A 27,686-nucleotide genomic window follows, 5' to 3' on the forward strand; every position below is an offset into this window, starting at 1 on the left:
TGGTGCAATCCTATGGGGCACAGTTAGGGATGGCGGAGAATTCCGCCACGGACTCCAATGAGGCCAGATTCTAAGAATCTGCCCCCCCCCCCAGAGTCTGTGGCGGAACGAAAGACTAACCTCCGCCACCCAGGGGAATCCGCGCGGGGTTGGATCCTATCTTCTGCCAGCCGTCTGCTGCTGCCTATCCTGCCTGCTCCCGCCTGTCTTCGGACGCGAATGGTGTCCGACGTAGCGGACGCCATTTGTGTCCCTGCTGTTTGCCGTGATAGGCTACGTAAATTTTTACGTAGCCTATCACTGCAAAGAGCAGGGACACAAATGGCACCCACTACGCCATTTGCGTTCCTATTCTTTGCCGTGATAGGCTACGTAAAGATTTATGTAGCCTATCACGGCAAACAGCAGAGACGTAAATGGCGCCCGCTACGCCATTTGCGTCCCTGTTCTTTGCAGTAATAGGCTACGTAAAGATTTATGTAGCCTATTACTGCAAAGAACAGGGACGCAAATGGCACCTGCCATGTGGACGCCATTTGCGTCCCAGCAGCTGGAGCCAGTCGGCAGCTCTGCGGACTCACCATGGAGTGGAGCCGGCTGGGACCGGCGAGGATTCTGGTGGGGAGGAATGGATTGCCTCCCCCCCGCCGTGGACCCCCACGGACCCAAGGTAAGGGAGTTTCGTACACCCCTAGGCACAGTCAGTTTCTGCTATTCATTATGACCAAAATAATATCTGAAGCTATTTTAAAAAGGAAAAGTTATTTATTTTTTCTAGATGAAGTTTTTGGTGATTTCTAAACCAGAGCTATTTGCAACTGATTCGGCTTGAAATCAGCTTGAATTCTGATGTTAGAAAATTGAGAATTTAAAGGTGGCTATTCACCAAAATACTTTTAATCTTGCAAATAACATTGGAAATATACTAAATTTTGAGTTCATGTAATTGAACATTTAAAAACAAATATATATATATATATATTATTTATTTATTTATTTATTTACTAGTTTTTTACCCCACCTTTTGGTCCAGTTTGTTCATTTTCCTTGATTTGAACTAAACTGGATTGTCTCCCAAGTAAGCATCGTTAGGATTGTATGTGCCACTAAACCTGGTACAATTTAAGGGTCCAACAACACTTGAAACTGTCTCAATTTGCCTGGATTGTGCCTATTATAACTAAAAAATTCACAGTGTTTTTCTGCCCCCCAACCTATATAGAATGAAATTATATTTAATAAAAATCTGCCAATGGTTTTAAGACTTTCATTTCATTATTTTACTCTAAATGGCAATGGCTTGTAATGTGCTAAAAACTGGAAATTGATTCCACCATAGGTTATGAAGCCAAGAACAGTGGAGTGTGCTGTAATTCAGTTTTTCAGCTCATCAGAGAGAGCTGTATATGATTACTTAATTAAAAATGTAATTGGCCTGTGGGCTTTAAGATAAAAATCAAATTAACAGTTTGGGTTTTTTTTCAAGCCCTCATCTCTCAAATTAAAAGATGGGATGTTGAAGACATTTTAAAAAGTACCATGATTATTTGTTTGCCCTTAGGGCACTGGGTATAATTTTGAGAAGTATGTAGATAGTAAATGGCTTTTGATTATAATTCAAGTGATCAAAATATGAAATACTTAGGCCAGTTAAACCCTTATCTGTAATTAGAACTAGTTTCAGGTAATTAGTTTATCTGTGTGATGAAGAAATGACTAATATGTTTTTGGTATCCTTGTTAGTAAGCATAGTTTTATGATTTTCTGTCCTCCTGGCAACAGAAGGAGGTACAGGAGGAGTCCTATTTGTGAACAGATGATTCCCTCTGCTCTTATTTCTTCTGAGTAGGGAAGCTTGAATACAATAAAAGAGCAGGGGTTAAAGGATTACTCTGCAGTAAAGTATCATTGGTTTGGTAATGTAGCTGTCAGACTAGATAAGCTCAAGCATAACTTCTGGTTCCCTCTAGGCCTTCTTATAAATAAAAGGATATCTGAGAACTTTTCTTTCTGTTTCTTTTTCTGGTGGGCATAGAAAAGTAGTTGTTTGTGTGGTTTGGAGTAAAGGGGGAGAAGACAACATAGTACCTACCTTTATTGACCTGTGCCATCTTAGGTTGAAGCCTACTTTCAGTCACTGTAGCAGCAACAGTGGGCAGTAATTAACTGTGTGCATTATGTGTGCTACTACTGAAATGGAGATCTCTTAGAGCACCTAGGGGAACTTGGTTTAATGCAGCAGTGCAGGAATCTCATTTAAGTCTAATGGCAATGACTACAGCTTTATTTGCCTGATCATTCTGGTTAATTGAGAGGTCACGGGTTGTTTACTGCTTCCTGCTTTTTCAGTATATCAATTTCATGCAATTACTCTGCTTGTATTATAAACCATGATCTCTGGTTTGTATACATGGCAAGCCAGGAATAGGAGAAAGTGAAAATAAACACCAGCAAAGTCCTTTTGGCCATGGAGGAGGAGGAGAGGGGATGGGGTGGGAAACGTTTTTCCTATGAAGGGCTGTTGATCCACATGAAAAGCCACTGATGGGCAGAGCCTGCAGGAATTCATATTTCTCTCTCTGTGCTATCCCATCCCTTCTATATCTCCTGCACACATGTGCACATATGAAGCAGAAGAGGAAGCGATGCAGCTCTCAGGATGCAGGTTCCCCACCCCAGGTTTAGCATTATGTCTGACCAGTGTCTATTGAGTAGATTTAAGCTGAATTAAGTATCTTTATGTTATGTTTTCATCACATTTTTTAAAAAGTGTGTTATTTTATGTTTGAATGTTTTTATTTGTTGCATTACCCCATTCTTCTGTCTTTCACACAAGATAATTATGTAAGGGGAAAGATTATTGTGACTCATTTAATGCATGGATCATATCGTATGATTTTGAAGGACTACATACGTTAAATTGTGGTCTTATGTTTTCAGGAATCCTTGAAGTTTTACACTGTGTGTTGGTGGAAAGTCCAGAAGCTTTAAATATTATTAAAGAAGGACATATTAAATCAATTATATGTCTTTTGGACAAACATGGAAGAAACCATAAGGTATGCAAGACAGACGTGACACTAGATAAGAGATTCTGTGTTATGAGTAGCAAATTCGGTGAGTTATCTCACTGGATAGCAATGAAGATTCTTTACTGTTTTATACTTAGTGTTTTTAAACAGCATCATAGGGACTGTATAAAACCACCATCATAACCACCATCATCATTTCTTTCCCAGGTGTTAGATGTTTTGTGCTCTCTGTGTGTATGTCATGGAGTAGCTGTGCGATCTAATCAACATTTGATCTGTGACAATCTTCTGCCAGGAAGAGATCTCCTTCTCCAAACACGCCTTGTCAACCATGTGAGCAGGTAAAAAACTGAATAGAATATTATAGTGCACAAACACTATGTGGGACTTCCTCTCCCCATCACTGCTTCCACCCATAGGGAAACTGCTCCTTCACTAGGCAGTCCCACCTATGGAGTTTCTTATTTATAGCAAATGCTTATTTTTCCGGGCCTAAGAAATTGCCTAGCTCAGAGTTCCACAAGCTGACTGTTTTCCACTGCCACCAATTCAATTAGAATCCTTTAAAACCTCCTAGTAGCTGGTATAAGATAGGGATGTACGAAACTCCCCTTACCTGGCTCCGCTGGGTTCTGCTGGGGGGGGGAGGCGCGGAGCGCCTCCCCCCTGGAATCCTGGCCAGCCGGCTCCGCTCTGCGGGGAGTCCGCAGAGCCGCCGGCCAGCTCCGCCAGCAGCCGGACATCCGGCCGCTGGCTACCTGGGACGCAAATGGTGGCAGCCGTAGCCGCCGCTGTTTGCGTCCCTGTAGTCAGCTGTGATAGGCTATGTAAAGACTTACGTAGCCTATCACGTCTGGCTTAAAAACAAAACAAAAACGCATGTACGCAAATGGCGGCAGCTACGGCTGCTGCCATTTGCGTTCCTTATTTTTGGTCGAGATCCGTGGCGGAATTCTCTGCCATCCCTAGTATAAGAGGCTTAGGTGTGAGATGGGCACCAACACTAGAGACAAAATGAACTTTTAAATAAATAATGAATTAAAGGGATATTGTACATAAGGGATTACTAATATATACTTTGGGTTTTCAAAGGACTACTTAGTGACAAATTCTTTAGGACAAGAGATATTGTTGCTGTTACAAGTAGGGATGTCAGAGAATTTCGCCACGGATCTCGGTGAGGCCGAATGCCAGTGCATTCGGCCCCCCGACATCCGCGGCGGAACGGCCTGCCACCCCCCGCCCCCCTGCGGATCCCCCCCAGGACGAGACTTACCTGGGGTGGATCTTCCGGGCGGCGGCGGCGGCTCCAGTGGCAGCAGCTGCGGCGGCTGGTCTCCGACTGGCTGCTGCCGCCGCCAATTGCAGTCTTGTAAAAAACAACAACAACAATGTGATAGGCTACGTAAAGATTTACGTAGCCTATCATGGCTTGGTTTAAAAAACCAAAACCAAAACCGCGTACGCAAATGGCGTCGGCTACGGCCGCCGCCATTCGCGTTCCTTATTTTTGGCTGTCTTAGTCTACGTAAATATTTACGTAGACTATGACAGCGAAAATAAAGGGGAACGCAAATAGCGTAGCAGGCGCTATTTGTGTCCCTTTTTGGTTCGCTGTTTTACCCTACGTAAATATTTACCCTACGTAAATATTTACATTTGCATACGCGGTCCCCCCCGCCCAGAGCCCTCCGCGCCCGGAAATCCGGCTGCGGATGGCTCTGGCCTGGCTGGGCCTGACCGGCTGCTCCGCGGAGCTGTCGCGGAGCACAGCCAGCCGTGGAGGATTCCAGGGGGAGGGATGGAACGCCCCCCCCATCAACATAATCCGCGGAAAGGTAAGTGACTTTCGTACATCCCTAGTTACAAGCCTCTAAGGACTTCTCTTACCTCAGGCCAAATTCCCTAAACCTCCACCCGAGCCAAATACCCTTTCAACCAGGTCCAGCTTCTGGGTATAGCCTTCCTCTGACTCCCAAAGGTCCTCTCGTTGTATTATTGGCTGCTTGGACAGTTTATCTGGGTTTTTACGGCTTGCTTGTATAACCTTCCTCTGGCAAGATCTTTGGACAGCCTCTTGGCATAACACAGCTAGCTGCTCCCCACTCCTGATCATCACCAGCCACCTAAGATTCTCCCACAGAGGAAAAATCTCTATTATTCAGTTTCTCCTTCTAAAACACCACACACCAACCAGCAGACCTTCTCCCTCAGTCTCCACAGACTAACCCTGACTGATTCTGACTTTGACCCGTAATTGCCAACTGTCATTCCTTAACTGGCATTTCTCAACCACTCTTTCCCACCTAGCTAGAATCCCCAACCAATCAGAATTGAATGTACATGCTCCAAGCTCCATCTAACAATATTCAAAGAGATTCTCTCATTCTCCCACTTCAGAATGTCACTCATCAGCTATTACACAGGCCTTTGATAGAAACAAAACAAGGCCTCAGGCCTACTCAAATACATTGTTGCCTCATAGAGGCCATGCAAACTAAACATTACGGAACAACAGTAGTTATATGCAGGCATTTCTTCACACACATTGTCTTCTATAAACCCTTGAACAAGGGTTTCATACATAAGCAAATATCACGGTTGCATTTGTTAAGAGATAGCCTGTCTCTTCTTCCCCTGTTTTTGCTTCCTTTTTTATAAGAAATGCAGTAACCTCAATAGATTTTCTAGAGACAGTGACAAACAGGGAGCTGCAACTGCATAAAATGAAATTTTTAAAAAGTACTAGTTAACTGTTACTTTAATTACATATTTTATTGTAACTTGCCTGGACAGAGGGGAGAGGGAAGATCCAAGGATCAACAGGTGGGATAAAATGCTTTAAACAAACAAACTGTGTAAATCTTTGATTTTCTTTTTTGGATGCATTTAAATGTATTTTTTTTTTCTTGTGTTCAGCATGAGACCCAATACTTTCCTTGGAATCAGTGAGGGCTCGGCTCAGTACAGGAAATGGTATTATGAGCTAATGGTTGACTATGTGGAACCATTTACAACAGCAGAAGCTACTCATCTTCGTGTGGGTTGGGCTTCAACAGAAGGCTATTCACCATATCCTGTGGGAGGAGAAGAATGGGGAGGTAATGGTGTTGGTGATGACCTATATTCCTATGGTTTTGATGGACTTCATCTATGGTCAGGTAAGACAAATCAAATATTTTAAGTGAGTTCTTTTAAGGTGTAAACACTTTGTAGATTACTTTTTAAATGTAAAACATTGTTACATATGAATATAGTGTTCCCCAATAGAATTTGGGGGGGGGGAATACTTAATTTAGTGGTAGAGCTCATGGTTTGAATGCAGAAGGTCCCAGATTCAGTTCCTGGCAACTCCAGGTAGGGTTGCAAAAGATTCCTGTCTGAAGTCCTGGAGAGCAGCTGGCAGTCAGTGTAGACAGTTATGAGCTAGATGGACCAATCATCTGACTCTGTATAAGTCAGGTTCCCATGATACAGTGTTGGTTCTCTTGGTGCTTTTTTTGTCACTTATATTGATTCTTCTATAAGTCTGTCTCCAGTTCTCTGAAAGTAGCTTTTCTTACATGAGCCTTAGCTTTTGTTCTAATTATATTTGTATTTACACCATAGGGTGTGTAGCAAGATCTGTGAATTCTCCCAATCAGCATCTACTAAGGACTGATGACGTAATCAGCTGCTGCCTTGACTTGAGTGCTCCAAGCATTTCATTCCGGATAAATGGTCAACCAGTCCAGGGGATGTTTGAGAATTTCAACATAGATGGTCTTTTCTTTCCAGTTGTCAGCTTCTCTGCAGGGATAAAGTTAGTGCCTGCATCCTGTTACTTTCTGCAAAAGTTTTGAATATTTTCCTTGCTTTCCCCCCATTCATTTAACTTTGGGATTTCTGTTCTATTCACTAGACTTACTGTAAGGGCCAAGGTAGATGTGCCATGGTAATTCAAAGATTGGATCTCTGGACATTTTTATCTTCTCTTAAAAGCCGGTATAGGGTAGTGGTGGTCCCATATTGTTATGGATTGTGGCATTATAGGGGTTTTCTATTTTGTGTTCTGGCTAGTGTGGAACCTGGGGGAAATGGCCAGTCAATAGGGCACTGAAGGAGACTCTGATAGAAAGAATTAAGGGCTGGCAAGGTAAGGGTCACATTTGGTCAGCAGTTATGCTACGTAAACAACAGCACAGCAAGACAGAGACTAATAGCAACTCAGACAGCACTCTACAGCAGGTGTTCCCAACCTTTTTGGACCCATGGGCACATTTGGGAATTTGAGATATTGCTGTGGGCACTACCACAAAATGGCTAATCAGTGGATCTCCACTTGAGCATCTACCTTTCGCGTCTGTAGATCTTAGCCTGCATCTTATTCAGCAAAACCTTTTGTCTATTGGACACTGCAATGTCTCTTTATAATAAGGGATTGTCTAATTAAGCTAATTGCTGGCAGTGCAATATGGCTAATGCTTCTTTTAAACATATGTTTTGGCAATCTCCAGTAGTTGTTTCTTTTGCCGGTGGATGTTATTACATAGATAATTTTTGTACTGGAACAGTCTTTAATATTCACTGATGTTCATGTTCTTTTAAATTATTTAACTGCTTCATTAAATTAACAAATTGTCTATGTAAATGGATTCTTTGCACCTTTTGACAGCTAAAAGACTGATATTACAACACTGGAAGAATAAATGCTCATCTCTTATAATGCAATGGATTGAGGTCCTTACAACCCTCAATTTGAAAAGTTGGCATATAGATGTCTTCTTCAAATGGATATTATTTGGTTATCTGGCACGCTTTTGTTGCAGCCCATGTATAATAGCTAGAAAGTTGTATGTATTTCATACAGAACCATGTATGTATTAAAACACAGAATAATAATAATAATAATAATAATAATAATAATAATAATAATAATACACATTTTTTCAGGTGCCCACAGGAAGACTGGAAGATGCCTGTGCGTGAATTTGTTTCATGTGTGGAGATCAGTGCGCAATGATCAACACACAGTCTTCACAGAAAAGGCTCTAATCCAATGGCATGAATATCATGACAATTGGTGGTCCATTGGGGACCCATTCATGGGTGCCATTGGAGGTGCAGGCATTGGGTTGCAGACCCCTGCTCTAAAGTTTCTGCTGGGCTGGGGTAGTTCCTTATGGAAGGAGCAAGGGACTAGCAGCAACTGATGGCTTAAGTAGGCAGATCTCTCAGAAGCTCCACGTCCCTCTGGGTACTGAGTTAAAGGACACATGCTCGTTTCTGTAGCCTTGAGCTCCTATATGGCTGAGGGATCTGAGAAGCTTTGGGAGAGCCATTTATGGAAGCTGAGATAGATGGGAGGGACAATTGCTTAAGTCCAGGGGATGCGGCAGAGGTCCCCAACTGTCCTTCATGGAGTGGGGTCCCCAGTATCTCGTTGGGCTCAGAGTCCTCTTTGGGGCAGAGCCTCCAGACCCAGGGCCATGCCACTTCGGAGGTTAGTTGCCCCACTCAAACCTACTATATTTGTTCTGGCAGGGAAAACATATAGTAGCCATATTAGCAGGGAAAATAGCAGTTTTGCAGGGTGATTTATATTGGGAAGATTAGGATAAAGGCTTAACTCTTCCAGCATCATAGTTCCAATCGAATTCAGCCTGTAGCTGTGGGCTATTCTGTCATGGATCTCTTGCATCTAGTCTAGGTTGGCTCTAAGGGTGAGAAATCAGAAGAGAGTTCTGAAGGCACCGGGTAATTTTCTCCATAGTTACCTGTTTTTTCATTTCAATTCAGTCTGTTCAATCTGTCTTTTAGAAGTGAATCTTAGTTGCTAATATATTGTTTTTTATTGATGCCTTTATCAAATAGAACAGTCCCATCAAAACATGTCTGGAAAAACTCACTGTAGGTATAGCTCTTTGGGGCTCAAAGAAACTTTATTTATCATATATATATATATATATATGTTCTATTTTGTTCTTTAGTGAACAGAATTTCCTATTTATAATGAAGGAAACTACACTGTAGAAGGTTTTGCTGTTGAAGATTTAAATACTAGAGATGCCAGCAAAATTCTCCCAGGTCAGGCTTGGGCAAAAATAGCACTATAGAGGCTCATTACAAAGATGCTAGGTTTACAAGCCCCTGAATTATTTTCTAGCTCAGATTGTAATAAGGAGATTTCTCTTCATTTATTGAATAGGGGAAAACTTAGAAGCTGTGGGAGCAAAAAACTGATGGCGGGTGCAGGTCCTCCACAAGGGATGGACTTCCTCCTCTTGGTTTTTCCTCCTCCAGATTTTTATTTCTCACCCTATTCAGTGTAATGAACTGATGTTGGACCTCGTGTTGGCTTGGAAAAATTACCCAAGATCTTCTGATTCCCCCCCCCCCCGAAGATCTTGGATTATTGCTGAGGTAATGCTAGGTGAGTTTAGGAGGTGTGCTCTGTTAAATACAGAGCAGGAAATATTACATTTAATTATACATTGCTTTTCCTAAGAGTTCAAATGATCACATCAAATACATTATCTGGCACATACCAGCTTATATGGTAGGTCAGCATTGTTGTTGTTCAGTCGTTCAGTCGTGTCCGACTCTTCGTGACCCCATGGACCATAGCACGCCAGGCCTTCCTGTCCTGCGCTCTCTCCCGGAGCGTGCTCAAGTTCATATTCATTGCATCCGTGATGCTATCTAGCCACCTCATCCTCTGCCGTCCCCTTCTCCTTTTGCCTTCAGTCTTTCCCAGCATCAGGGTCTTTTCCAGGGAGTTTTCTCTTCGCATTAGGTGGCCAAAATACTGGAGCTTCAGCTTCATTATCTGTCCTTCCAATGAGCACTCAGGGTTGATTTCCTTTAGGATGGACTGATTTGACCTCCTTGCAGTCCAGGGCACTCGTAAGAGTCTTCTCCAGCACCACAGTTCGAAAGCATCAATTCTTCGGCGCTCAGCCTTCCTTATAGTCCAGCTCTCACAGCCATACATTACTACTGGGAAAACCATAGCTTTGATTAGACGGACCTTTGTCGGCAAGGTGATGTCTCTGCTTCTTATTATGCTGTCTAGGTTGGCCATAGCTTTCCTCCCAAGGAGCAAGCGTCTTTTAATTTCATGGCTACAGTCACCATCTGCGGTGATCTTGGAGCCCAAGAAAGTAAAATCTGTCACTGCTGCCATTTCTTCCCCTTCTATATGCCAGGAAGTGATGGGGCCAGATGCCATGCTCTTCGTTTTTTTAATGTTGAGTTTCAAACCAGCTTTTGCACTCTCCTCTTTCACCCTCAACAAGAGTCTCTTGAGATCCTCTTCGCTTTCTGCCATTAGGGTGGTATCGTCTGCATATCGGAGGTTGTTGATAATTCTCCCAGCAATCTTAATTCCGACCTCTGATTCATCCAACCCGGCATTTCTCATGATGTACTCTGCATATAAGTTAAATAAGCAGGGTGACAATATGCAGCCTTGTCGTACTCCTTTCCCAATTTTGAACCAATCGGTTGTTCCATGTCTGGTTCTTACTGTTGCTTCTTGACCCTCGTACAGGTTTCTCAGGAGACAGGTAAGGTGGTCTGGTACTCCCATCACTTTCAGAATTTGCCACAGTTTGTTGTGATCCACACAATCAAAGGCTTTAGCGTAGTCAATGAAGCAGAAATAGACGTTTTTCTGGAATTCTCTTGCTTTCTCCATGATGCAGCGAATGTTGGCGATTTGATCTCTAGTTCCTCTGCCTCTTCGAAACCCAGCTTGTACTTCCGGTAGTTCTCGGTTCACATACTGCTGAAGCCTAGCTTGTAGGATTTTGAGCATCACCTTGCTGGCATGTGAAATGAGCGCAATTGTGCGGTAGTTTGAACACTCTTTGGCGTTGCCCTTCTTTGGAATTGGAATGTAAACTGACCTTTTCCAGTCTTGTGGCCACTGTTGAGTGTTCCAGATTTGTTGGCATATTGAATGCAGCACTTTAACAGCATCATCTTTTAGGATTTTAAATAGCTCGGCTGGAATACTGTCATCTCCGCTAGCTTTGTTGTTACTAATGCTTCCTAAGGCCCACTTGACTTCACTCTCGAGGATGTCCGGCTCAAGTTCAGTGACCGCACTATCATGGCTATCAGGGACATTCAGATCTTTCCTGTATAGTTCTTCTGTGTATTCTTGCCACCTCTTCTTAATCTCATCTGCTTCTGTTAGGTCCCTGCCTTCTTTGTCCTTTATCATGCCCGTCTTTGCACAAAACATTCCCTTGAGATCTCCAATTTTCTTGAAGAGATCTCTAGTCTTTCCCATTCTGTTGTTTTCCTCGATTTCTTTGCATTGTTCATTTAAGAAGGCCTTCTTGTCTCTCCTTGCTATTCTCTGGAACTCTGCATTCAGTTGGGTATATCTTCCCCTTTCTCCCTTGCTTTTCGCTTCCCTTCTTTCCTCAGCTACTTGTAAAGCCTCATCAGACAGCCACTTTGCTTTCTTGCATTTCTTTTTCTTTGGGATGGATTTCGTTGCTGCCTCCTGAACAATGTTACAGACCTCCGTCCATAGTTCCTCAGGCACTCTGTCTATCAGGTCTAATCCCTGAAATCTATTCCTCACCTCCACTGTATATTCATCAGGGATATGATTTAGGTCATACCTGAACGGTTTAGTGGTTTTCCTGACGTTCTTCAATTTAAGCCGAAATTTTGCAAGAAGCAGCTCATGATCTGAGCCACAGTCAGCTCCAGGTCTTGTTTTTACTGACTGTATGGAGCTTCTCCATCTTTGGCTGCAAAGGACATAATCAATCTGATTTCGATATTGACCATCTGGTGACGTCCATGTGTAGAGTCGCCTCTTGTGCTGTTGGAAAAGAGTGTTTGCTATGATCAGCATGTTCTCTTGGCAAAACTCTATTAGCTTTTGTCCTGCTTCATTTTGTACACCAAGGCCATGCCTGCCTGTTATCCCGGTGATTTCTTGACTTCCTACTTTAGCATTCCAATCCCCTATGATGAAGAGGACATCTTTTTTTGGTGTTAGTTCTAGAAGGTGTTGTAGGTCTTCATAGAACCGATCAACCTCAGCTTCTTCCGCCTCAGTGGTTGGGGCATAGACTTGAATTACTGTGATGTTGAATGGTTTGCCTTGGATTCGTACTGAGATCATTCTATCATTTTTAAGATTGTACCCCAGTACTGCTTTTCCCACCCTTTTGTTGACTATGAGTGCTACTCCATTTCTTCTAAGGGATTCTTGCCCACAATAGTAGATATGATAGTCACCTGAATTAAATTCGCCCATGCCTGTCCATTTTAGTTCGCTGATTCCCAAGATGTCGATGTTCAATCTTGCCATCTCATGTTTGACCACCTCCAGCTTACCTTGATTCATTGATCTGACATTCCAGGTTCCTAAACAATATTGTTCTTTACAGCATCGGATTTTCTTTTCACCACCAGACACATCCACAGCTGAGTGTCCTTTCGGCTTTGGCCCAGCCGCTTCACTCTTTCTGGCGCTACTTGGAAATACCCTCTGCTCTTCCCCAGTATCATATTGGACACCTTCCGACCTGAGGGGCTCATCTTCCGGCGTCATCTCTTTTAGCCTTGTGATACGTTCCATGGGGTTTTCTTGACAAGAATACTGGAGTGGGTTGCCATTTCCTTCTCCAGTGGACCACATTTTGTCAGAACTCTCTGCCATGACCTGTCCGTCTTGGGTGGCCCTGCACGGCATAGCTTATGGCTTCACTGAGTTACGCAAGCCCCTTCGCCACAACAAGGCAGTGATCCATGAAGGGGAGGTCAGCATTAATATCCCTATATTAAGATATATTAGCTTGCCTAAGACTACCCAGGGAATTCATAGTTGATAGGGATTTGTATTTGTTCTGTGGTTGTTCTTACGGACTATACTCTTACCTACTACTCTACACCAGCTTCCATTCTAGTGATGGTATCACTGATTTTTTCCCCAATTCTAATTTTAACAAAGGCTGAATAAACCAAAGGATTCATGTCACTTAGGCTGCAATCCTAAACACATTTACGAAGGACTAAGCCCTATTGAACATAGTGAGACTTATTTATGATAAATGTGCATAGGATTTTGTTGTTAAAAGTTATTCTTAGATTACTTGACATATAAAACTAATAAGATAAATTAAGAGATAGCTGATGGTAAATTCACCCCAGGTAAACACTAATGTACTAGAAGATAATTGCAGCCTAGTATAGAGGCAATCTAGAATAAATGCTACACAGATGCAGCATATACAAAGTGTAACTTTGAATGAAATGTTTTATCTAAGAATCAATCTATAGACATGGAATTCTTTAAATTGTTGTTGTCTTATAGGGTACACTTTTTGCTTGGAGGCCGTCACGGGGAATTTAAATTCCTTCCACCTCCAGGATATGCTCCTTGTTTTGAAGCAATTCTGCCAAAAGAAAAGTTGAAAGTGGAACACAGCAGAGAATACAAACAGGATCGCAACTGCACAAGAGATCTACTGGGTCCAAATATCTCTCTGTCACAAGCAGCTTTCACTCCAGTACCTGTAGATACCAGTCAGGTAAATAGAATCTACACTCACTTTGGGTAATGTATTTCATATTATATTATGTTAAAATTAGGAATCTCAAAAATATATTTTGCCTCAAATTTTGTGTCATATTTTATTGCTAAGTGTTTAGGTAACAAACATAATTATGCTAAATATTTGCCACCATGTATCTACCTGCACTGTAGAGGTAGCATCATTGCAGTGCCAGTGCAATACTCTAGTTTAACACAGTAACCAATATTTCACAGTCCAAGCTTTATCAAATGTCATTGTAAATATTAGAATCAAGCTGCAAGGTATGCAATAAATTACCTCACCAAAGCAAGTATATATAGTCAAAATAAAGTTATGCAGTTCATAGAATAACTGGCAGAGATGAGTTCTATCGGTCAACCTAATGTAGTCTTAAAATAATACTGCATTGTTATTGAGATTATCAGTGGGATGGTCAAATATGTTCCATAACTTTACTTAGTAATAAAATGCCTTGTTTGTTTGTTTATACTTTATTTTATTGAAATGTAAAATGCCATAGAACACACACACACACACACACACACACAATACATAATCACTTAATTATACAAAAGAATAACAAATTTTTAAACAAATGACAGAAATTGGCAGTCTTGCAATACTTTACATAATCCATGTAATGCCTATTTTGGGTTTGCTAGTATGAATGCATCCAAGTGGTTGCCTTCTCCTTAAACCATGAGTGTCCTCTTTCCAGCAGAACAGTTACGTGGTTTTTATGTTTAAAAATATCTGGGTAAAATCCAATGGGGTGCTTAATTTTCATCGCCAATTTTCTTGCACCCCACAGATTCTGTTGTTCAAGCAGTGGGTTCTGCCAATTTCATTGTGTGAACAGGACCCACTGCTTGCACAACAGAGCTTTAGTGCTTCCCAAAGGAAGTCCTGAAATGAACAGAAACAGTTGTTTCTTGATAAGGGCTCCTTTACACTGAGCTTTTATCCTGCGATTGAGATTGCTCCTTCATGGAAGTTTGCAGGCTTTTTACGTGACGCCGTGTCCCTGCCGTGATCCTCCAGGGCGTCTCCTGCACTAAATGCCCTTCGTTCCATTTTTAAATAGATCATAGATAATGAGCTATCAAATTACCCCATTGTGTTCCACTTCAGTTTCCTCCGTGAAAAGAGGAAAAGCGACAAGAAGAGGAGCGAGATCAATGAAAGATAATGGAAGATTCAGATATGGGGAGAAGGGGAGGGGGAAAAGGAAGCACGTGTAAAGGGAGTCAGTTGTGATCCTGCACTTAAAACAGAATCAGAAAACCCTGTTTTAAATGCAGGATTTTAGGCTGGGGTAGAGATGCTCTAGGACAGGTCGGCAGAGCTCCCTTATGCTAGTTCTGTCGACCTGCCCTGTTCTAGAAACTAGCATTTTCACTCATTTCTGCTTGCCCTGGAAGCACTAAATCTTTGTTCTGCAAGCGGTGGGCGTCATTTGCAGATTTGAATTGGTGGGGCGTAAGAGAATCAGCTGAGGCATAAGTACCCCATTGAATTCTGCCCCATGTAGAACAAAAAAAGGATCTCTGAGAGAAACAAAGGAGCAGCCTCTCAAATGTTATAACTTTCACTCCCTTGAGTTTTAGTGGGGGAAGAGTTTACACACACGGCTATTAGAAAGTCACATTTGCTGCAGTTCAGTTCTTGTCATATAGGTGTCCGATTCCTGAGCTGACATGTGTATGAATCCTTCATTCATTTTGATTGCATTGATCTGAGTGACTTCTAGGAAGAGTGCTGTGAATGAAAATCTAGCATGGAAAGTACCCGTAAGTCTGGCTGGGCTCTATATGAGTGCTTAGGAACACGTGTACCAATAGAAGTCAATATGTAATTACGAAGGATGTACTCTTATCTGCTATTTTAGCAATGAAAGATTTGTGTACAAGCATGGAAGGTTTCAGGGAGAGGTACCAAATGTAGTGCCTATTCCTGTGAGGTCATAGAATGCCTGGCAAGTGAAAGGAACATAGAATGTTAAGAAACAGAAAGGGAACTGTGAATGGTGACAGTGTGCGGGGGAGAGGAGGACTGAAGAGATGGTTCAGAAGAGATACCTGAGTGAGAAAAATGAAAAAAAAGGAGGGAGAAAACTGGATGTAAAGCATCATACTACTGACAGAAACTGATGTTCAACTAGAATCAGTTAATTAACACTGTACCATGTAAACCAACAGTGCTTGGAGACTGGGTCATGCTCCTTTTGAAAAGAGTCAGGTCAGCAGAGCTCACCTAAGGGAGCTCCGCCCACCTTCCTCATTCCATTTCTGCTTGTTTTGGGGCTTCCCTTAAGAAGCGCTAAATCTCCTTTGCGTAAGCAGCGGGTCCCATTTGTGCATCGGAAATGGTGGAACCCACTGCTTGTGAAAGGGAATCAGCGGGGACCTAAGCGCCCCGTTGGGTTCTACCCAAGGAAATGTTCACATTAATTAAATTCCAATCTGCCTGTCCTTATCCAAAATAGAGAACTGTGAACATCACAAAATTCTGTTATCAGTGTCTAATAGAAAACGTTATGTTTGGGTCAGAGAGCAGATTATCAATCCCTGTGCTGATCGTCAGTGCTGGGTTTAGTGGGGCAACCATCCATCTTTCCAAAGCTTTTTATTTTGTCACTTTAGGTTGATATTGTAAATCCTTGCAATTCCACTCTGATTCCTCCCCTTAATCTAAGGACCAAAGGAGGCATTGTATGTTCTTTAAATAAAGCATTACTCAATTCTGGAATATTTTAAGCAGCATGAAATATTTGGATTTTAATTTTATTTTCTAAAGGCATTTGTTTTCATTGAAAGGAAAACTTACTTCCTAAATTAATTGACAGACCAAAGTTCATTTGTGCAGTGGGCAGGATATTTGCATTAGATTAAGACATTCAGAGTGTAATCCTATAGTTCCTAGGTGGGCATCCCAGGAGCCATAGGATATGTTGGATATCCCACACCAAGGACAGAAACCTTCTCCCCAGCCACCACAGAAACCTCTGTGGCCAGATATTCTCCAGTGTTGGAACTCCAGTGTCAGAGACTGGGGGAAAGGAGGCATGCTGGGGGGGGGTATGCCAGGAGAAACTGTGGATCCACAGGAACCACAACTCTCCCAGTGTCCAGACATATTCCAAAACCAGCAGATCTATGCCAAGCCTGGAGATGACATAGATTAATTCCCTCCCATAGAAACGAATAGAACGGAATTCATTTAAAAAAATGACTGGGGAGGGAACAGAAGTAAAAACACCACTCCTTCCTCACTTCTGCCCTACTGGCATGCATGGGCCAAGCAAGGCTTTGGATACAGCAATTCATCTGCCTGTGGATCTCCTCAATGTGGCGGGTTGGATTGCTCTACTACAGCACAATCATATACATGTGCATTCAGAAGTAAGTCCCATTGAGTTCAGTGGGGCTTACTCTCAGGTAAGTGGGTATAAGACTGCAGCCTTAATCAGTGAAAAATACATAGACTTTCGGCAAGGAGTTTATTTTATTCCAGTGAATTATTTTGTTGGTTAATTCGTTTCTTAATTGCTGTCTGAGACATTTAATTTTTTTAACAGACTCACTCTTCTATTTTTAGATTGTCTTGCCTCCACACTTGGAAAGAATTAGAGAAAAGCTAGCTGAGAATATCCATGAACTGTGGGTTATGAATAAAATTGAACTTGGATGGCAGTATGGCCCTGTATGTACCTCTTCAAATTTTGTATTCTGTCCTTAAAAATAAATAAATAAAGGAACTGGAGTTCTATATCTATTCTATATCAATAATATAGAATAAAGAGCCAGGATCTTCTCCACACCAATATATATGTGATATAATTTGCAACACTTTCTATTAATTGGAAATTAAATAACATTTGTGATTTCACAGAGCAGAGGTTTTGCATCAAGTTGTCACGTAGTAAAAGATTATATGTGAAGCAGCTCTAATATGCTGTCACCTAATAGGGCTGGACCATAGAGAGCAGTCCAAGGGGAGCCAGCAATTGGAAGCCACAAGTTGTGCCAAGAGTCAGGGTTGAGGGACTGAGCCTAAAGTGTTGTTGAGGCATGTGATTGGTTGGCCTTTCTTGAATTGAGTATTACCATATTGCATAAGTGTTGCTTTATTTTTGTAGGGAAATTCTACTATTTTTTTACAAAGTAGAATTGACCATCTAGGACAATTTGAAGCTTAGTCTTTCCTATCTTGCAGGTTAGAGATGACAACAAGCGACAGCATCCATGTTTGGTGGAGTTTGCAAAGCTGCCAGAACAAGAACGAAATTATAATCTCCAAATGTCATTAGAAACACTAAAGTAAGTTGGTAGCACACTCAGTCTAATCTAGTGATGTGCAACACTGGGGATTCTGTTCTGTTTAAGACCAACGGGATTTCATAGTGTTTCCATTCCGATACATGGCAGTAGACTGTAGCGGATTCCCCCCCCCCCCCCCCCGCGATTCCAGAAATGTTTTGTGCTTTTTTGGGGTCCCGTGATCTGTGCAGATGGTTGCACAAATTGGATCTTTTTTCCTGGTCTTTAAATTTGTGCTAATGGGGGTCTTTAAAAAAAAACACTTTTTTTATTGGTGATCTTGTGCAAGTGCACACGATCACAAGTTCACCTGTCCTCTATGTAGGCCTGCAGAGGCATATTCCCCTCTTGTAAATATCCTTGTGAGTTTCATCCTCTCCACACACAACTTCATTTAACCCAGCAGAGCCATATTCCAAACTTGTCAAAGATTCTGTCAATCCCCCCCCCCCAACCTTCCCTTGGGAAGCCAAAGCAGAGGATGAAAGTGACCAGTTATTTGACAAATATAGATCTGCTGGGTAAATGAAGTAGTATTTGGAGAGGATGAAACTGAAAGGATATTTACAATGGGGCTACATAGTGGACGGGCAGACTTGCAGAAGTACACCCTTGTGCAAGACACACAGTAATAATAATTAAAAAATTATGACTCCATTTGCGCATATTTAAAGACCCAAAGGGAAAAAAGGGATCCCATTTGTGCAGATCACCGCTGCCATTAAAAAGTCCAAAATCCGCATATTGGATTGACTTGATACAGATTGAGTCGATGCCAGCAAGGGGGGGGGGGGAGTTGGAAAGGCACAATGAAATCAAGCAGGGCCAAACCAGAAAGGTCCATTAGATTTCACCCCCAAAACGGAATCCTCATACATCCGATGTCTAATCACAAGCACCTTTAGGTTTCTGCAAACAAATTGGTTTGGTTGCATGAATCTGTGAGGTTTGCTTTATGTATTATTAGCAAAGTACCCATCAGCTTGGTGGATTGTATTAATCAGTGTGATTATGCATGTCCTCTAATAATCTCCTCTGAGAGATTGTGCTGGTTGCTATATTAATAACGTCTGATGTTCTTCTGCCTTTTTAGCAGGAGCTGCAGATGCATCCATATTTGTTGCATTTCAGAAATGCTGCTGCTTCAAAGCATGTTTTATTTACAAGGATATTGTGAGGTTCTTAAAGTTTTACTTTGCATATCTATTTAATCTAGTATTTCTGTGGGCAAATCTTACTTTGATGCTCTTCGTTGCAAAACAATTTATACATTAGTGATTGTTGTTCCATTTGGATTTGAGTTGGAAAATATATTTTCAGGTTTTAAATACTGCAACTTTGAAATCCTGAGTGTTAAAATAAGTAATGCTTTTCACAAATATGACCAAAAAAAGTGTTCTAATGGATATACCCAAACATCTTCCCATAGATTCTAGGAATTTTTGAGTCTTGCAACCCCCCCCCCCCCCGCAAGCAATTATAATTTTGCCTTTTAGCATACCATTTTATGTCTCTAAAAGTTAATGATTTTCTCCTCTAGAACACTGCTGGCATTAGGTTGTCATGTTGGAATTGCTGATGAGCATGCTGAAGAAAAGGTGAAGAAACTAAAACTTCCAAAGAAGTAAGTTTAAATTCAGGAAATTAGGTAAAAAATTAAATTCTATGGTTTTTTAAATGATTTTTTAAATTGTGAGTTTTAACAAAACAGACAAAAAAATAACAACACCAAAAAAATTAAAAAATATAACAAATAATCTAAAATCCTCAGTTTCAAATATTGCAATATTCTAGGGAGAAAGAAAGGGTTACACTAAACTTCAGTAAAAGCAGAGCAGATGTAAGCCCATTTGCAGATTATGCCTATATACCACTTTCAAATGTTGCTAGCATTGTTAAGTCTTCAATCCATTGCATTATAAGCAGTGAGCTTTTATCCTTCTAGTATCGTATTATTGGTCTTTTAGCAACCAAAAGGGTGCGAAAGATCCATTTATGCTGACCATGTTTTAGATTCCAAAAAGCAGGTAAGTAATTTAAGAGAACATTTACATCAGTAGATATTAAAGAGCTATTTTTGAATATATTTTTATTTATTTTATCTTTATAAATGAAATATACAGTACCAAACATACCAACAACCTGATCAATACTAGAATTTCCCAACAATACAATATTCTGATGAGGACACCATAATAACAAAAAGAGAAGGAAAAAGAAAGAAAAAAAAGGAAAAAAAGGAAAGGGAGGAGGAAAGGAGGTAAAGAAAAAGGAAGATTTTTTCCCCTTCCCCCTCCCTCTCCCTCCCCCTTAAAGAATTAAATTTAAACTCCAATACCCTCCAGCCTCCGATGCCATTCTATTTTACAAACTATATCTATAACCTTAACAATCTTATAGTTTAATAAACAACCTTACATTTCAATATCATATCATCAATCTTATATCCAAGAAACAGGTCTACAGTTCATTCCCAGTAGCCTAGATTACTACTACTACCACCACTACTACTACTACTAATTAAAAAAAGAATAGTGTTATATAATAATAAAACTAAACATAAACCTTCAACAGTCAGTAATATATTTTATATTTTATACTAGATATATTACACATTGTTGTTGTTGTTCAGTCGTTCAGTCGTGTCCGACTCTTCGTGACCCCATGTACCATAGCACGCCAGGCCTTCCCGTCCTCCGCTGTCTCCCGGAGTGTGCTCAAGTCCATATTCATTGCATCAGTGATGCTATCTAGCCATCTCATCCTCTGCCGTCCCCTTCTCCTTTTGCCTTCAGTCATTACACATTGTACCCTCAAACAATTAATTTAAATACAGCATACCATATCTATTTTAAAATACAAAATATAAAGAAAAGCAAGAAAAAACAAAAGAAGAAAGAGAATAAACGAATATATATATAAACATTTATCTTTTGACCTAGCCTGGATCATGTAGACTAAACACAAACAGTAAACAAAGCTTGTTTAATGATTCCAGTTCATGGGGTTATAAAAGGAATCTCACACATTTTTACGTTCAACCATGCCTCCACCATTTCATGATTTATAAACTTCTTCCTCTGACCTTCAGACACGATACAAAGTGTAGCAGAATATTTTAAGTAATATTGTAAGTTCATTTGTTTTGCCATATTTTTTGCTTTGATAAATTGCCTTCTTTTATTCGCCACCTCTTTGATGTAATCTGGAAATAACATAACTTTGTCTTGTTTCCAGGAAAGGCTTCCAACCTCTCTTGCCAAACACAGGATATAATTCTTTGTGGAGATGTTTGCAAATTGGACTATGATGGTATAGTCAGTCCCTTTTGCATTTGGCACACAAAATGCCTGCTCAATATCAAGTAAATAATCAGATGGGATAGGGGGTATCTCATGCAAAAGTTTATCCACAAAAATAGGCAATTTTACATCATTAGACAGATTTTTAATCCCAATAAAACATACATTGGATCTTCTCGTGAAGGCCTCCAGTTGAGAAATTCTGTCAGAGGTATTTTTAAAACAAATTTGTGTCGAAGTTTCATTGGCTGCTACTCGGTCTTCTTGCTCGTTAATTCTTGTCTCCATTTTTTGCCATGACGCATTAATTAAATTGACAGCTCCTTGCAAGGTGGTGATGGAATTTTGGATTAAATCCAACCTTCTGGCTTGCTCCGTAAATTGCGAAGATAAAGTCTTTATCAGAGTAACTAATTCCCCTATATCTTTTGTTTTCGAAACTTTTGACACAGGAGATATGGGGGGAATTGGCGGTGAAGCCATCCCCTTTCTTCTCCTCGGTGCATTCATGTTTCTCTCAAACAGATCTTACAGGCCCTCAGATGTTCTCAGACGTTGTTAATATTTCTTAAATCATCCCACAGGAGTTGTTGATATTTCTTGAAGCATATATTATAATGGATCACGTCAGCCCTGTTTTCTCCTATGAAATAGGAGTCTCATCACAGCTTTTTGCGTTGATAAAGCTCTGGGGAGATAATCCTGGAATCCAGCTCCCCCACTATCTCGAGGGGGGTACTTTTCTCCAAGATGTCCAGATTCCACCTTGCCCCCCCCCCTTTGATTCCAGGGTGGAGATGAAAAGGTTTTTCAACCTTTTAAAAAGGTGTTTGAGAAAGCTCCCACGGGAGAACCTGTGGGAAGCTGCCAGAGCAACATCGGTTCCAACTGGAAGTCCTGATATTATTATTAAAGAGCTTTCCAACTTAATTACTTTCATAAGTAATTATGGCTATGTGTAAATTAGACTGTGAGGGTATGTTTCATTTCCCCTTGAAATGCTGTCAGCTGCTTATTATAGGCAGCTTGGTATTTTGTATCAGAACACTTGATTTCATTTGTTTGAGAAGGCACTGAATAAAACATCCAATTCAAATATCCAACTGAATAAAATGTTCAATTCAGCTTGAACATTATCAACAAAATGTTCTTATTTCCTCAACACAAGACACGTGTTTAAGAGTGGCAAAGATGGTATTGGTGTCAGTGACTGGTATGCTGGTTGGCTTTAATGTATTCCTGTACAGTTGGCCTGTGCAGAAAATGTGATACCTCCATGGTTTTGAATTAGATTCAGCAGTCTACGTGCTAATATGTGCAAGCATGCACAAAATTCAGATGTCAAGTTCTGAGTCAGGATGCCAAGGGAGTTTTCACAAGAGTGGCTCAGATATGAACTTCAGAGGGTCAGAACACCCACCTCAAAATGAGAGGCGAACTTCCAACCCCTGAACTTCCTCTCCCTGCTCAGATAAAAATCTGAACACTTGGAAGGGAAGGGCTCTTGCACCCTCACCTCTCTCTGCTGCTGTCCCACTCCTGCAAAGCCATTGCTACCATCCCCAGCTCTCCCAAACATTCTCCCCTTCCATTCTCTCATCTTGGTAGAGGTGCAGTGGCAGTGGCAAAACAAGAGAGAAAATGGAATTTCCCCCCTCCCTTGACCTCTTCTTCCCTCCCCTCCATTGTTGTAAGTGACAGGATGCAGTGTACTATAGGAGGGCTAGTTGTTTCAGGGGCTCTTGTGATTACAAAAGACCCTGAAAGAACTACACCCGTAGTACACTGTATCCTGTCATTGAGATGAGATGGTGGTGGGGAGAGGGAGAGAGAGGCTGAGGCAGGGGAAAAAGACTCCCTTTCCCTACCTTTGCCACCAGAACTGCTCCTGTGCCCCTGCCACAATAAAGGAAGGGGACAGCTGGAGAAAGTAATGGGGTAGCTTTTGGGGGTGGGTGAGCAGGCAGTGGACAGGCATGGGATGGGCTGAACCTGCTAAGCCACTTGGATTAGAATAAAGCTTATAACCACCACTGAACATTTAAAAGTGATATATATTTAGAGCTGGTTTAGTGGTTAGAGTGCTAGACTGGGATTCAGGAGATCCGGGTTCTAGTCCCCAGTTGGCCATGAACCTCACTGGGCAACTTTGGGCCAGTTAGTGACTCTCAGTCTAGCCTACCTCCCAGGGTTGTTGTGAGGATAAAATGGAGAGGAGAAGGAGAAGAATCATGTAAGCCACCTTGGGTTCCTTGGAGGAGAAAAGGGGGGATATAAATGTAATACTAATACTACTACTACTAATAGTAAATAATAAAATATAAACATTGTTAATAATACAATAATGATACCCTAACTGTTATTAAGAAAAAAATGATACCCCAGCTGAACAAAGGAAGGGATCATTTCACCTCACCATGATCGGCATATCAAAATACATACAATAACAATTTTTGGCTTTAAGTACTTGCGCTTGTTTTGGGCAGTTAAAGGGGAGAAAGACAGGCTTTCTAATGCTGTAGAGAGCTCTAAGGTCTGTGAGGAAGGAAGCAAAAATCCTATTTTAACTAAGTATATATAAGAAGTGCATGTTGTCCATATGACTATACATATTGCACTGATTCTGACAGACATAAATCCTGATTAAGCGATATATAAAAGCTGTACTGGGAATGATCAGCAAGATAATTGTGCATCCCCTGTTGATGTTCCTTAAGAGGATGACTAACAACTGTGGGAATAATTTTTATTTTATTTTCCCTCTTTGTTTTTCCCCAACAGGGCTCATATTTAATAAGGCTGTGTGCAGTCATCTGAGGGTTTCCCATTTATTCTGATGCAGCTGAATACTAAAAGTATTAATAGAGTTTAATACTGGACACTTATAGAATTTGAATGTAATCTGCCCATCGTTGCCTTTATACAACACAATGACTTTTCATGTCATTTAATTTGGTTCATGCTCAAATCCCAGTTAATATATAAATATTTGCTGAGTGATAGCTGCAGAGGTTTAAGTTTATGTGATCATATGGACCTCTTATCTTGCTCAGAGCCACCATTGGCAATAATCAAGTTTGATTATTGAATATTTGTTTTTGTGCAACAGAGGTGTGTGTGTATTTCCATAACGGTATGTATATAATCAGTATTTGTACAAGTGTTAATGATGCCCACATTTTAACTGTTTTTTTTCCCTAATAAAATACCAAGGAAGACAAAGGAGAAAAATAGTGGGAAAATGACAGTATGATATAAAAAAAATCCTAAGTGAGACCTACATAATTAGTGTTACAAATAAACAGGAAGGTGGTATCTGCTGAGAATTTAAGTTACAGGCCCTATTCAAGCATCATGTTAAGCCATGATGGTTAGGAGCCCTGAGCTAATTGTGTTGGCTTAGTGTGATGTCTGAACAGGCGTCTGCCCCAACCATGGTAGTTTATTAACCATAGACTAACCATGTTCACTAACCACTTGCTGCAAAATGCTTAGTGGGCTCTACCATGGCTTAGCGTGATGTCTGAACAACCTCCGTGGTTAACTGACAGCTGCCACAGAGCTCCGCAGGCCAAAGAAGGAGTAGCTGCTTATGCCTAGCAGCAAATGATGTGGCTGCCGCAAGTACACCAGTACGTCACCTCTGACAACAGCCCACTGCACACCAGCAGAGAAGCAAGCATTGAACTACGGTTTGCAGCCACTTGTGCCCTGGCCCACCGCCACAGTGGGCACGACCAGGCGCTGCCATGTGCAATGGCACCTGCTACAATGTGACTGCAGAGGCAGCATGGATTCTGGCACTGCTCCTGCAGTGGCATAAACGGTCGGTGGAAGTGGCAGAAGCTGATTCCTGATGGCTGCCCATGTCTGTTTGTGCCACAGGGGACTGCTTGAATGTGCTGTGCATCGGGGCGGTGGATTATGGTGGTGAGCGACAATTATAGGCCTCTGGAATGGGAAAGACAGATCTCAGACCATGTGAATCCATGCCACAGGATGTGCCCGTGTGCTGTGTGCTGCAGCACAGGGGGAAGTAGGCTGCTGAACCGCCTGTCAAGGGCTCCTTGGAGGCCTCTCTCAGTCTAATCCAGTAGCCAAGTCCAGACACAGACGAAGGGATTCTTTTCAAAGCTTTATTCTTCTTTTACAACTTAACTACTATACCGTTTGCAACTAGATCTGAGCAGCACCGAACCTATGCCCTAAGTTGGAACAGTTGGTCCCCGTTTGAAAGGGAATTACTGGCAGACCCCTGAACTTAAGGACTAGGGAGAGTCCCTCCCCTTTTCCCTTGGATCCTCTGGGCGCAGCCATTGTTTGCGCGCCAACCGGGCACTCCGCCTCCTTTCTGCGCCCTCCATCTGGCGCTGCTCTCTGCGTCGGCGTCGCGCGTCCACCAAGTTTGCTATCCGCTCTCTGTTACTCCCTGGACTGCTATCTAAGCTAGGAATGTTGGTGGGAGGAATCTCCGTCAGCTGTTGGCCCTGGGAAAGAGGAGCGCGCTCCCCTCCCAGGAGTGACTGCTCTTCCTCAGAATCAGAACTACTCTGGGATTCTATGGGCTCAGTGTCCACCCTGACACCGCCAAGCACCAAAATGGCTGGCAGCACCAAAATGGCCAGCCAGTGCAAAGGCCACTGGGATGCATGGCTGCCCATCTGGAGGACTGTGGGTTCCAATGGGAAGGAGGGTGCTTACAGAATATTTAGTCTAACCGCATTGCAGACCATGGTCACCTGCACATGTGGCAGTAGCATTCGCAGTGGTTAGTGGTAACTACCTTGCATCATGGTTAGCCTAGCCGCTCTTCCCCAGTGTGCATCTGAACAGGGCCACAGTGTGTTACCGAAACTGTAATCAACTAGTTGACTATAATTCAGTTGTTTAGGTACAAGATCTTTATGCACCAATCTAGAAGGAACACCTAAAGCTGTACTTATGCTCTGGTTTTCAGCCATGATTGGCTTCCAAACAGCTTACAATGAAAAGCCCGCTATCAGTAGGGATGGCAGAGAATTCCACCATGGACTCAAATGAGGCCGGTTTCTTTGGAATCCGGCCTCTGGAATCCGTGGCGGAATGGCACACCCACCTCCGCCTCCCGAGGATTTCCTGTGGAACGGAACTCTGGCTCCGTTGTTCCAGTGATACTGTAATGGCAGCCGCCATTACCATTTCTCTGTGAGGAATACACCTGCAAATGATGTAGTGGACGCCACTTGCGGCCGTAAAGCGCTGTTTTTTATCTAATTGCAGCCATAAAGGTAACGGCTGCAGCTAGGTAAAAACAGCGCTTTACGGCCACAAATGGCATCCACTATGTCATTTGTGGCTGTATTCCTCACAGAGAAACGGTAATGGCGGCCGCCGTTACAGTATCACTGGAACAATAGAGCTGGAGTGTGGCTCCGCGAAATCCTCCGGATGCGGAGCTGCTCTGGAGGATTCCGGGGGGGAGGAACGGATCTCCTCTCCCACCAGCGGAAAAGACCACAGAACGGACGGTGAGTAATCCTTCCATTCCTAACAGCTGCAATGTATTAGGGACATGTGTGTTAATGGTAGTCTGAGCTGAAATATTTATCTCAGACCTTTTCAGCATTTTGAGGGAGGGAGGAAATGGCCCCTGAAAATGTTTGTGATTTTCAGTGGTTGGGAGAAATTTCTCATATTATGGGAGGGTGGAGGGCTCACTACAATAGATACAAGACATCAGAGGTTTGCAGTTTTTGTTTTTTATTGGTAAAAAGCATTGCTGCCATTTCAAGTAGCAGAAAAGCTGCAATAGGTAGTAGCAGCCAAGTAGCATTCCTCATTGAGAATGGCCCAGTGGGAATGATGCGACACATTCTTTTTTGGAATGTCTTCTTTACCTGAAATAAATAAATAAATAAATAAATACACATTTTACAATGACCGAATAATCCAAAACATCCACATATAGGCAGCATATGATGAGGTTAATCAGGTCCTGCATTGGTCTTGTTGATGGTTTGAAATTGTTTGGATATAAGTTGTCTCTGTGTGTGCTGTCTGTTTACTTCATATATTTGTCTGTAAATGGTTTCACACTTTGTATAATGTATTTTAATGGTTTTTAATCTTTGTAAACTGCCCAGAGAGCTTCAGTTATTGGGCAGTATAGAAATGTAATAAATAAAATAAAATGAAATATTACAATAATTCAATAGTCCAAAATGACCTAAAAACATAGACATAATTAAGAATGTACACATAAAGAAAACAAGACAAAACCAAACCCAAGGCACTTAATTAGCCATACTAAACACCCAACCCTTACAAGAAAAATTTACATTATAATAAGAAACTTAAGGATAAACATAAAAATATAAATCAGGAAAGAGGGAAAAAACTCTGTTAAATTCCTTAAAAGGCAAGGATCAAATATAATCAGAGGTATATTTTGATTGAAACTTCTATTCCAAAAAATAAATTATCAATCCAGTTTTCATAATCTCATGA

At 41.6% G+C, this 27,686-nt stretch overlaps 1 protein-coding gene across 1 annotated transcript in view; it reads left to right on the top strand.

Annotated features, from left to right (window-relative positions):
* RYR2 (ryanodine receptor 2) overlaps positions 1-27,686 on the top strand; it is a 545,602-nt gene that overhangs the window by 218,749 nt on the left and 299,167 nt on the right. The window contains exons 18-25 of the mRNA XM_084828209.1: positions 2,941-3,059; positions 3,240-3,373; positions 5,952-6,193; positions 6,642-6,834; positions 13,357-13,573; positions 17,177-17,281; positions 17,795-17,898; positions 19,439-19,522. Coding sequence (XP_084684335.1) covers positions 2,941-3,059; positions 3,240-3,373; positions 5,952-6,193; positions 6,642-6,834; positions 13,357-13,573; positions 17,177-17,281; positions 17,795-17,898; positions 19,439-19,522 — 1,198 coding nt within the window. The remainder of the gene's footprint in view (positions 1-2,940; positions 3,060-3,239; positions 3,374-5,951; positions 6,194-6,641; positions 6,835-13,356; positions 13,574-17,176; positions 17,282-17,794; positions 17,899-19,438; positions 19,523-27,686) is intronic.

Source organism: Heloderma suspectum, chromosome 1, assembly GCF_057233095.1.
Source record: "Heloderma suspectum isolate Gila_16-S chromosome 1, 16-S_ref, whole genome shotgun sequence".
NCBI lineage: Eukaryota > Metazoa > Chordata > Lepidosauria > Squamata > Helodermatidae > Heloderma > Heloderma suspectum.